This window comes from Hypanus sabinus, chromosome 3, assembly GCF_030144855.1.
Source record: "Hypanus sabinus isolate sHypSab1 chromosome 3, sHypSab1.hap1, whole genome shotgun sequence".
NCBI classification, from domain to species: Eukaryota; Metazoa; Chordata; class Chondrichthyes; order Myliobatiformes; family Dasyatidae; genus Hypanus; species Hypanus sabinus.
In genome coordinates, this window is record NC_082708.1 from 186,780,666 (window position 1) to 186,792,249 (window position 11,584).

The window sequence follows — 11,584 nt, forward strand, 5'->3', positions numbered from 1 at the left end:
TTAAATGGCATAAAAAAGGTTGGGAACCCCTGATATAGACAAATGCAGAGGATTTCACTGACTGAAAGACTCAATATTACACTGAGTCTTTGGTACTAGATACCCTGTTTTTTGTCATCGATACCAAACTGATCATAAACTTAATAGTGAGGAGGCAAGTTTCAGTTGACAGTAGGGTACCAATAAATTAGGTAATTGAGTACAGTAATGTAAAATTAATTAATTTCAGGAAAATATCAAGTGATGTGTTTGGAGGAAGCAAACTAACCAAGAAAATATCAGAGAAATACATAAGGAAACATGCAGTGGTGGAATAAATGAGAAGTGTAGAAACACTGCTGGTTTTGATTGTATGGCTAGTTCCAAAAAAGCAGAAAAGGTTAATGAGACATTCAAAGTATTTTGAGACACAGGAGAGAATGCAGATCTGGAGGAACTGGATGGTTCAGGCAGCATCTATGGAGGGAAATGAATAGCTTTGCTTGACATCACAGAGAATTACAAAGATATTGCTGTAGCCTATGAACTGTGTGAGAGATTTTCTAGGTGGGTATTTTCTTTTTTGAAACAAAGGGGATTGAGGATTAGGATGAGTTAAGTGGAGGAAATAACATTGCAGGTAATGGGGTTCTGGAACTTGCTGAGTAGTGGTAAAACCTTCAGCTGATAACCAGCCTCAATGGCAAAACTCACAAGGTGACATATCAAGTGGGATTAACTTGTATAGAACACAGAGCATTACAGCACAGTACAGGTCCTTGAACCCACAATGTTGTGCTGAACTTTTAACGTACTCTAGGATCAATCTAACACTTCGTTCCCCCACAGCCCTCCATTTTTCTGTCATCTAATATTTTCTGTCTAAGGGTCTTTTAAATGCCTTTAATGTATCTGCCTCTACCACCATCCCTTGCAGGGCTTCTGCACACCCACCACACTTTATTTAAATAAAATCTACCTCTGGCATCCTCCTATACTTTCCTCCCTCTTCAGAATCAGAATCAGGTTTAATATCACTGGCATATGTTGTGAAATTTGTTGGGATGCAGCAACAGTACATTGCAATACATAATAATTCAAAACCGCAAATTACAATGTGTATATGTGTGTGTGTATGGGTATATATGTGTATATATATGAATTACAGTAAACATAAAAATGTGGCAGAGGGGAAGAAGCTGTTCCTGAAACATTGAGAGTTGGTCTTCTGGCTCCTGTACCTGCTCTTGAACTACCTATTTCTGCCCTAGGAAAAAGGCACTAGCTGCCCACTCTATCTATGCCTCTTATCATCTTAATAATGTTTTAAGGACACGAGAGGGTAAATGATGCCGATTTTGTATAATATCTGTCTGGGAAGGCACTGGCCTGATCTCTGGCGATAGTGAATATATGTTTTATGTTTCATCAAACATGATGTACAGCGATGTACAGCACATGCTGCAGAGGATCAATCCACGAAAAGCTGCAGGCCCAGATGGAGTTCCAGGACGGGTACTTAAAGACTGTGCTGATCAACTGGCTGATGTATTTACGAGAATTTTCAATCTGTCTCTATCTCAGGCAACGGGCCCCAAGTCAGCCATCAAGATTCAAGTTTCAAAAACTTTATTGTCATTCTAACCGTATATCAGCTCTGCAGGGCAGAATGAGACAGCGTTTCCCAGGGGCAAATGCAATCATAACATAGCAAACACAACAATAAATAGTAAAACACAACATGTCAGTTAAAATCAAGTTATAAGTGTCCAGTGCAAGTTAAAAGTGTCCAAAGCAGAGTGCCTGTCCTGAAGAAAACAAACATCAGCTATTTGAATGACTATTGTCTGGTTGCCCTCACACCAATAATAATGAAGTGCTTTGAGAGATTGGTCCTCTCCCACATCAAAGTCACTACCCCTGCTACACTGGACTCATACCAGTTTGCCTATAAAGCAAACAGATCCGCGGAGGATGCCATTTCATTAGCTCTTCACACTGTCCTGACACATCTGGATGGAAAGGGCACATACGTGAGGATGTTGTTTGTTGATTATAGCTCTGTTTTTAATACTGTCATCCCCAGCAAGCTCATCTCCTAACTCCACCAGCTAGGCCTCAGCTCATCACTCTGCAACTGGGTCCTGAATTTCTTGTCAGAGCATTCACAGGCAATGAGACTGGGTCCTCACCTGTCCACTACTATCCTGAACACTGGTACACCACAAGGTTGTGTATTGAGTCCCATACTCTACTCCCTCTTCACTTATGACTGTATACCTGCATTTGACACCAATACCATCATCAAATTTGCAGACAACACAACAGTGATCGGGTTGATCTCCAACAGTGACGATTCAGCATACAGAGTGGAGGTACAGAACTTAGTGAGCTGGTGCTCTGAGAACAACCTGCCTCTTAATACAGCAAAGACTAAGGAGCTAATTATCAACTTTGGAAAGTCATGGGATGACGAGTACACTCCAATCTACATTAACGGAGAGAGTGTTCAGTTTCAGGTTTCTGGGAATACACATCTCAGAAGACCTTACACGGCCCACTAACACCACAACAATAGTTAAGAAAGCACAGCATTGCTTGTTTTTCCTCAGGACGCTGAAGAAAGCTGGTCTACCTGAACAGATGCTGGTGACCTTTTACCACTGCACCATAGAGAGCTTCTTAACATTCTGCATCTCTGTGTGGTATCTCAGGTGTACAGCAGCTGATAGGAAAGCATTTCAACGGGTCGTCTCTAGCGCACAGAAGATCATTGGGACACAGCTCCCAGCCCTGGAGGACACCTACAGCTCACACTGCCTAAGGAAAGCTACAAGCATTTGTAAGGACAATACACACCCATGCAATCACATAATCATATAACATATAACAATCACAGCACGGAAACAGGCCATCTCGGCCCTCCTAGTCCGTGCCGAACTCTTAATCTCACCCAGTCCCACCTACCCGCACTCAGCCCATAACCCTCCACTCCTTTCCTGTCCATATACCTATCCAATTTTACCTTAAATGACACAACTGAACTGGCCTCTACTACTTCTACAGGAAGCTCATTCCACACAGGTATCACTCTCTGAGTAAAGAAATACCCCCTCGTGTTTCCCTTAAACTTCTGCCCCCTAACTCTCAAATCATGTCCTCTCGTTTGAATCTCCCCTACTCTCAATGGAAACAGCCTGTTCACGTCAACTCTATCTATCCCTCTCAAAATTTTAAATACCTCGATCAAATCCCCCCTCGACCTTCTACGCTCCAATGAATAGAGACCTAACTTGTTCAACCTTTCTCTGTAACTTAATTGCTGAAACCCAGGTAACATCCTAGTAAATCGTCTCTGCACTCTCTCTAATTTATTGATATCTTTCCTTTAATTCGGTGACCAGAACTGTACACAATATTCCAAATTTGGCCTTACCAATGCCTTGTACAATTTTAACATAATCTGTTTGAACTTCTTCTATCTGGCAGATGTTAACAGATTTTCTATGCCCGCACTTCCAGACTGAAAAATAGCTTTTTCCCCAGAGCTATAATTGCTCTGAACCAATTGATCAAACATCATCCATAAATTTGTTATGTTGCTACTTTTCATACTGGTTTATGGCTGTCATCCATCTGAGTTGTGCTTTTGTACTGCTGGACATTGCTTGTACTGGCTGGTCACTTGATTTTATTTATTGTTTATTTATTTTATTTGTTGTTTTATAGCATTGAGTACGAGAGTTGCAAACTCATTTTCACTGTATTGGTGCATGACAAATTGTACTATGCAATGACAATAAAGATATTTCATTTCATTTCCTTCGGTGGCATAAATGATATCCCTGGCACAAAGCTGGAGACTGAGCTGTACCAAGTCCTGTCAAAACTGTCAGAGCTTCATTCTACCTTTCAGAGGTAGTCAGACTTGAAAGATGGTTTTTCCAAACAGAAAAAAATGCTAGCACATTTAAAGAACCAGTTGAAATAAGTTCTATAAGTTCACGCATCGTTATCCTTTGAAACTGTCCCCTTGCCTTGGAAGCGTTTTATCTGCATTGGAGCAATCCACGCATTGGAGCTATTTTCTTTCATCAGTAGGGAACGCTTCCTTCCACAGAGCTGTTCCCTTCCACTGGATTATTTTATTCATCCTTCCGTTCATCAATCCATCCATCTGTCAATCAATCAACGGGCCCTTCCGGCCCAATGAGCTGCAACATCTAGCAACCCACCAATTTAACACGAGTCTAATCACATGGCAATTTACAATGCCAATTTAACTAGTAACCCGAGCATCTTTGGAATGTGGGAGGAAACCCATGAGGTCACTTGGAAACTTTGTACAGGCAGCGCCCGAATTAAACTCTGAATTCCAGACTGCTCCGAGCTGTAATCGTGTTGCACTAACTGCTGTGCTACCACGGTGCTCCTTCCATTGGAACATCCCTTCTGTTGGGATCATCCCACCATTCCCTCCATCGAGATTTACAGAAAGGGACTTGGTGAGCCAAGTGTACCTGGAAACGCTGAGAAATCAGCACCATTTTGCCCAGTTTGAAGTTGGAATGGTAAAGGCAAATGTTGCCAGTACGCTTTGAGGTAATTTTACATTTGTGGAATTACGATGATGTTGCTGAGAGTTAAAGGGATTGTGAGGGCGGTGGGGGCAAGCAACTCTGAGCAAGCTCAAGGATAGCTTCTCCACTACTATTCCAGCAGCTGGTAAAATCCAGAACATTCTGCACTGCCAGTATAGAGAGCATCCTCACATAATCCATTACTGTCTGGGTTGGTGCAGCATCCTCTGCAGTGAACTGTCAGGTCAGCAGAAAAGGTAATTGTCTGCAGTCTCCCATCACTGCTGGAGTTAGAGTCATAGAACACTGCAGCACAGACACAGGCCTTTGGCCCATCTGGACCATGCCGAGTTATTAATCTGTATAGTCCCATCAACCTGCACTTGGACCATAGCCATCCATATACATCATTATTTTACGCTCTAGGGATAAATTCCTAACCTATTCAATCTTTCCCTATAACTCTGGTACTCAAGTCCCAACAACACCCTTGTAAAATTCCTCTGCACTCTTTCAATCTTATTGGCTCTTTTCTGTAGGTTGGTGACCAGAAATGCACACAGTGCTCCAAATTTGGCTTCATTAATGTCTTGTACACATTCAGCATAACATTCCAATTCTTGTACTCAATACTTTGACTTGTGAAGGCCAATGTGTCAAAAACTTTCTTTACAACTCTATCTGCTTATGATGCCACTGTCAAAAAATTATGGATTTGTATTCTCAGATCCCTACTATTGTACCACACTCCTCAGTGCCCTGCTGCTCAATGTGTAAATCCTACCCTGGTTTATCCTCTCAAAGTGCATCATCTCACACTTGTCTGCATTAAATTTCACCTGACAATTTTCAGCTCATTTTTCCAGCTGGTCCAGATCCCGTTGCAGAACTTGATAGTTTTCCTTGCTGTCCACGACACCCCCAGTCTTGGTATCATCCGCAAATTTGCTGATGCAAAAATTCAAAGTACATTTATTATTGAAGTATGTTTGCAGTATACGACCCTGAGATTCTTCTTCCCACAGACAACCATGAAACAAAAAATACCGTGGAAACCATTTAATGAAAACATCAAACACCCAACACACAAATAAAAGAGCCTGTTGCGCAAAGGGCTAAAAACTAGCGAAAAACACACAGAATATAAAACATCAGGACCACAGAGTAATTGAGATAGTCTAGAAATGTTCAGTTTAGTTCATTTCAGTTCAACTTAGTGCTGTGCCATTCATTTGCTGCAGGCCACAGAGCCAGTCTGCTCCCATCAAAGTTGCACAGAATAGTAATAAAAAAGGAGTAACTAGAAACACATATAACATGAAATGCAGAGACCGGCCACAAACCACTGATCAAACCTCGCCCAAGATTCCGGCAGCAGCAAGTGTAAGGGAGAGAGAGAGAGACCAGCCACAAGCAGGCAGACAGTGCTGAACACTCGCTTCCGATCTCGTCCAAGTGTTAAATAATCCGAATGTTGCTGATCCTTCTATTAAACAGTTCTTGAGGGATTTTTGAAATCTGCCTGAGAGAGCAAATGTGGTTTCATTCTAAGGAGAATTAAAACAAACTGCAGGTGCTGGCAATCTGAAATAAGACTCAAAATGCTGGAAACACTGAGGGAGTGTTTGTGAAAGAGAAATGGAGTCAAAGTTTCAGCTTGACAACCCCTTCAGAAAGGGCAAACAAGTCTGATGGAGGGATAGATATGACAAAGGAAGTATTTCTCATAGGGTGGGTCATTTTAATGCAGTCAAGTAAGGTAGTGTACAGATTAAATCGAATGAGGCCCTCTGTTGGACTGGGTCGACTATGAATGTTGCACTTTAGCTGTCTTATATGATACGTAAGCCAGGTCAGTACGATATAGAGAGCAAGCTGTTGCCCATGTAGTAGGCTTCCCTCCACGCAGCTGATGAATCTAAAGGAATGGCAGAGACTGATACAGTTTGGTACCAGTGGCATTGCCAGTCAGTGTTGAACCCCAGCTCCGGACTTTTCCTGGGGATTTACTCCTGAAGCCTTTCGATGAGTGGATATAGCTCCAAGGCAGTGGAGGTTTGAGATCAGAGTTTTCCTTCTAGATGAGCTACCAATGACTGCTGATGAGACCCATTTGCCCGAAGTGTCTGGGTTTAGGGCAGGAGTATCCTGCCTTTTCTCCTTCTGTCAGTAGAAACAGTTCTGCTGAACAAAGTAGCTAAGCCAAACATGAAGGTGAGGAGCTGGACTTGGTTGTCAGAGGCTATTTGAGACGCACGCCTTTGTGAGGATTTAATAGGTGGTGGGAGTTGATCTCCACTACTTCCCCCTCCCCCCAGGCAATGACTACTTTAAGGTTCCAGATTAAGTTGGCAGATTTTGCTATCAAGTTGCATCAGGGTGTTAAATTGAAGTGGGTGAACTGGTAATCTGCTTGCTCACTTACTTTATTTGTTCCTGGAAAGGTAGATATCTGTTTCTGCATACCTTTAGAGCAGTCTTAACCTTGTGCATTGCGGCAGTTAAAATTACAGTTGTAGAGCACAGAAAGAGGCCCATTGTTCCACATCATTGGTGCCAACCATAAATATATTGACTTCGAGATCCTGTGTGGTATAGGCCCTTCCAGGACACTGACCTTTTCCGCCCAGCAACCCACTTACTTAACCTTAGCCTGATCACAAGACAATTTACAAAGACAAATTAACCTACTAACCAGTACTTCTGTGGACTGTGGGAGGAAACTGGAGCACCTGGAGGAAACCCATATGCTCATGGAGAGAATGTACAAGCTCCTTACAGAGGACGCTGGAATTGAACTCCAATCCTCAATACCCCGAGCTGTAATTGCGACATGCTAACTGCTACCCTTCCATGGCACCACTGTACTAATTAACACCTTAACTGTAGCCTCTTGTTTTTTGGTGATTCAAAGGTAGATGCAGGAACTTAACCTGAAACAGCAAATCTGTTGCTCATTTCACAGATGCTGCATAACCTCTTTCTGGTATTTTCTGTTTTTGTTGCACTGGAGTTAATTTTGCACTCTGAGAAAAATAATCCAATAGCGAGCTGTAAGTCAGAAAAATCAACAGCGGTGTGGTCGAGTGACATAGAACATAGAACAGAACAGCACAGTAAAGGTCCTTTGGCCTATAATGTCATCTTGACCTTTAAGATCAGTTTAACCCCTCCTATTTTTCTATCATCAATATGCCTATCTAAGAGTCTCTTATATGTCCCTAATGTATTTGCCTCCACCACCAACCCAAGCAGAGCATTCCAGGGTGTAAAAATCCTACCTCTGACCTCCCTCGTAAACTTACCTTCAATCACCTTAAAATTATGATTCTTTGTGTTATCACTTCCTCCCTGGGAAAAGTCTCAGGCTGTCTACTCTTCGTCTCAAGATAGAGGCTTTGACACTGGGAGAAAGACTACTTGCATTACCTGGACCTTCACCACCCGGCCATGCTCTCTTCTCGTTGCTGCTAACAGGAAGGAGGTACAGGAGCCTTTGGTCCCACACCAGCAGGTTTGTTACCCCTCTGGGGTAATGCCTTCTACATAAGCTATTTGAAGTCAGGGGTTCTGAATGCTGAGGAGGTGGAGGAGAACCCAAGGGTAATAGCAAAACACCTGCAGGAATCTCCAGAAATTGCTAAAGTCTCTGTTCATTTTTCCACTATACGAAAATCATTGAACATGAATTGTGTTCATAGAAAGACACCACGGAGGAAATCACTGTTCTCCAAAAAGACATTGTTGCAAGTCTCAAGTTTGCAAAAGACCACCTGGATGTTCCATAATGCTTCTGGAACAATGTTCTGTGGACAGATGAGACAAGAGTTGAACTATTTGGCAGAAATACACACTGCTATGTTTGATGGGAAAAGGACACTGCACATCAAGGCCAAGACCTCATCCCAACTGTGAAGCATGGTGGAAGGAGCATAAAGGTTTGGAACTGCTTTGCTGCCTCAGGGCCTGGACAGCTTGTAATCATTGAGGGAACAATGAATTCAAAATTGAAAATTGTATCAAGACATTTTACAGGACAATGTCAGGGTAGCGGTCCATCTCCTGAAGCTTAATAGAACTTGGATGATGCAACAAGGCAATGATCCGAAACACGAGAGCAACATAATGGTTTAAAAAGAAGAAAATTCATATTTAGGAATGGTTAAGTTTGAGTCCAGACCTTAACCCAATGGAGATGCTGTGGCATGACCTGAAGAGGGCTGTTCATGCAGGGGATCCCAGAAATATAGATGAAATGAAACAGTTTTTGGTGCAAGGATGGTCTAAACTTCCTCCTTGCTGTTTGTACAAATCTGATCAACAGTTACAGGAAATGTTTGGTGGAGGTTATTGCTGCTAAAGGAGGTTCTATCAGTTGTTAACTGCAAGGGGTCACAGCTTTTCCAGCCTGGACTGTGAACGATTAAACAAAGCGTTTTATAAAGACATGAAAATTACAATTGTTTGTTATTAGATTAGGCAGATTGTATATGTTTATTATTGTGACTTAGAAGAAGAACAGACCACATTTTATGAGTAACTAATGCAGAATCTGAGGTAATTGCAAAGGATTCACAAACCTTTTCTTGCAACTGCATTCTAAATAAATAAAAAATATTTATTTGTACATTTTGCCTTTTGCACATTGGTTGGTTGTCAATCTTTGTGTGTAGTTTTTCATTGGTTTTGTTGTAGTTTTATTCTACCTTGAATGTCTGGAAGAAAATGAACTTCAGGGCAGTATACGGTGACATATACATATTTTGATCATAAATTTACTTTGATCTTTTAAAACTTTGATGCATGTTATTTGAAGAAGGTGAGGTACTGAGATTAGTTTGGGAAGTGTGCAGATTTTTAATGTGAAAGCCTCTGGTAACCTCACAGTACAGGCAGCTGATCGAGTGGTTCTTCCTTGCCAGCCATGAGAGTTGTTAGATGCTGATGTCTTTGAACCGAGGTTCTTTCGGAAGTCAAGAGTGAGATATAAAACTTGTTTCACAGTAGTTTTATTAAGCGCTAGTAGAACAAAGGAGTTGGAAATGATGAAGGGCACAATTCTAGTAGCAATAGCAGGAAAGTGGATGGAAAATATGGTGAGCCAACATGCTCAGCTCTTATAATACAGATAAACTGACGTTCCATTCAAATTTGTGGATAGGAGTTGACCAATCAGATAGCCACTATTCAAATATTGCGATACCAAAGAAGCTTCCAGAGTGATACAAGGAACTACAACCACTAGGAGACGCATTAAACAATTGCATGTACACAGGTCATTATATAAAATGGTTGTCCGTTATATCTGACAATGACAGGAAAGGTATGTGGGAGAGTTTTTAAAGTGGAAAATCCATTGCACTGGGGGAGTTCCACTCTCTCGCAGAATCACCCTCCTGGCTGTTGCATCTCACTGTAGCTCTTATCTGCCTGGTCTGCTGGGGCTGACATTATATGCTAAGACAGGCATGCCCCTATCTCGCTAGAGTATGAGGGCCGCTGGGTACCTCACTCCGTTTAGACCGCCTGTTGAAGCAGTGTACCAGAATGTGTTGTGTGTCCAGCGGGGACCAAAGGTGAGTGCCCAGATTAGACACTTCCCTTCACCAGAGCTGCTACCACTCCCTGGGCACCCCATACATCCCAATTATATAAATGACAAGCAGGCATATTAGGTAATTATATAAAATACAAGCATGCATAAAAAATTAATCTGTAAAGAAATAACAGTTATACAGACTACTCCAACAGAGTGTTAAAGTGCCTCTGCTTTGTGTCCTTCCAGGTCAGTTTATGATGGAGAGGAGCACTGGCGCTTTATGGAGAAACTGGATGCCCGGATCAGGAACCATGACAGGGAGATTGAGAAAATGTGCAACTTCCATTTCCAGGGATTTGTGGACTCCATCACAGAGCTGCTGAAAGTGCGAGGAGAGGCCCAGAAGCTGAAGGTGTGTCGCTCCTCTGCATCTCATCTCGGTGTGACGATGTCTTTAACTGCAAAGTGGGTTACCATGTAAATGCAAGCAGGCTTTTTCCACCGAGGTTGGGTGAGACTAGACCTAAGGTCATGAGTTAAGGATGAAAGGTGAAACAAAATGTTTAAGGGGAACATGAAGGGGATCTTCTTCACTCAGAGGGTGGCGAGAGTGAGGAACAGTTTGCCAGTGGAAGTAGTGGGGCTGATCTCAACAGTTAAGAGAAATTTTAGGAAACTAAGCAAATTAATACTTTGGCACCTACTAGATGGGCTGACGGGCCTGTTTCTGAGCTGTACTGGTCAATGTTTATGACTACATGGATGCTAGAAGCTTTCTATTTGAGCCTATCATCTATCACCTGCTGACTCTTACTTCACCCTTTCCCTCAACCTTTTTATTCTGGCAATCTCCCCTCCTTCCAGTCTTGACCTGAAATATTGACTGCCCATTTGCCTTATCAGATGTTGTCTGACATGCTGAGTTCCTCCAGCACTTTATATGTTGTTCTGTGCTGTCATTTTTTTGGGAAAAGGTGTGGGTAGGGTTGGGGGTGAAAAAAATTCATTCAGTATCCCATCTGGTCCTAGACTCTCCACTCCACGTCCACTCTATCTACGCCTTTCAATATTCAATAGGTTGCAATGAGATAACCCATAATTCTTCTAAACTACAGGTACAAGCCCAGAACATCAAATGCACCTGATGCATTAAACCTTTCATTCTTGGCATCAATCTCTTGAACCTCCTCTGGACCCTCTCCAGTGCCAGCACAGGCATTGTGAAGGGGGCAGAAGGCAGAATAAGAAGGTGGGGAGGGGGAGGTGAGACTCAGAGAGGGGCAAGGTGCTTGAATGGGTGACAGGGAGGAGCTGATGTGCTGGGGATATGTTGTGCAAATTGTGTCTTTGAGATGCAGCAATGGGATCGAGAGGAGAAAATGGAGATGGATGTGTGGGAATGAATTTCGTGTGTATGTGTGTGATTTTGCCAATCAGCCAAAGTAGATGTAGCGTCTCTCCTGACATCTACATTATATCGAGATTG

The 11,584-nt window shown here is 42.4% G+C and overlaps 1 protein-coding gene across 5 annotated transcripts in view; it reads left to right on the plus strand.

Moving 5' to 3' along the window:
• Positions 1–11,584, plus strand: part of LOC132391962 (exocyst complex component 6B-like) — an 845,841-nt gene that overhangs the window by 67,808 nt on the left and 766,449 nt on the right. For all 5 annotated transcript variants that reach the window (XM_059965781.1, XM_059965785.1, XM_059965784.1 and 2 more), the window contains exon 2: positions 10,345–10,510. In XM_059965781.1, coding sequence (XP_059821764.1) covers positions 10,345–10,510 — 166 coding nt within the window. The remainder of the gene's footprint in view (positions 1–10,344; positions 10,511–11,584) is intronic.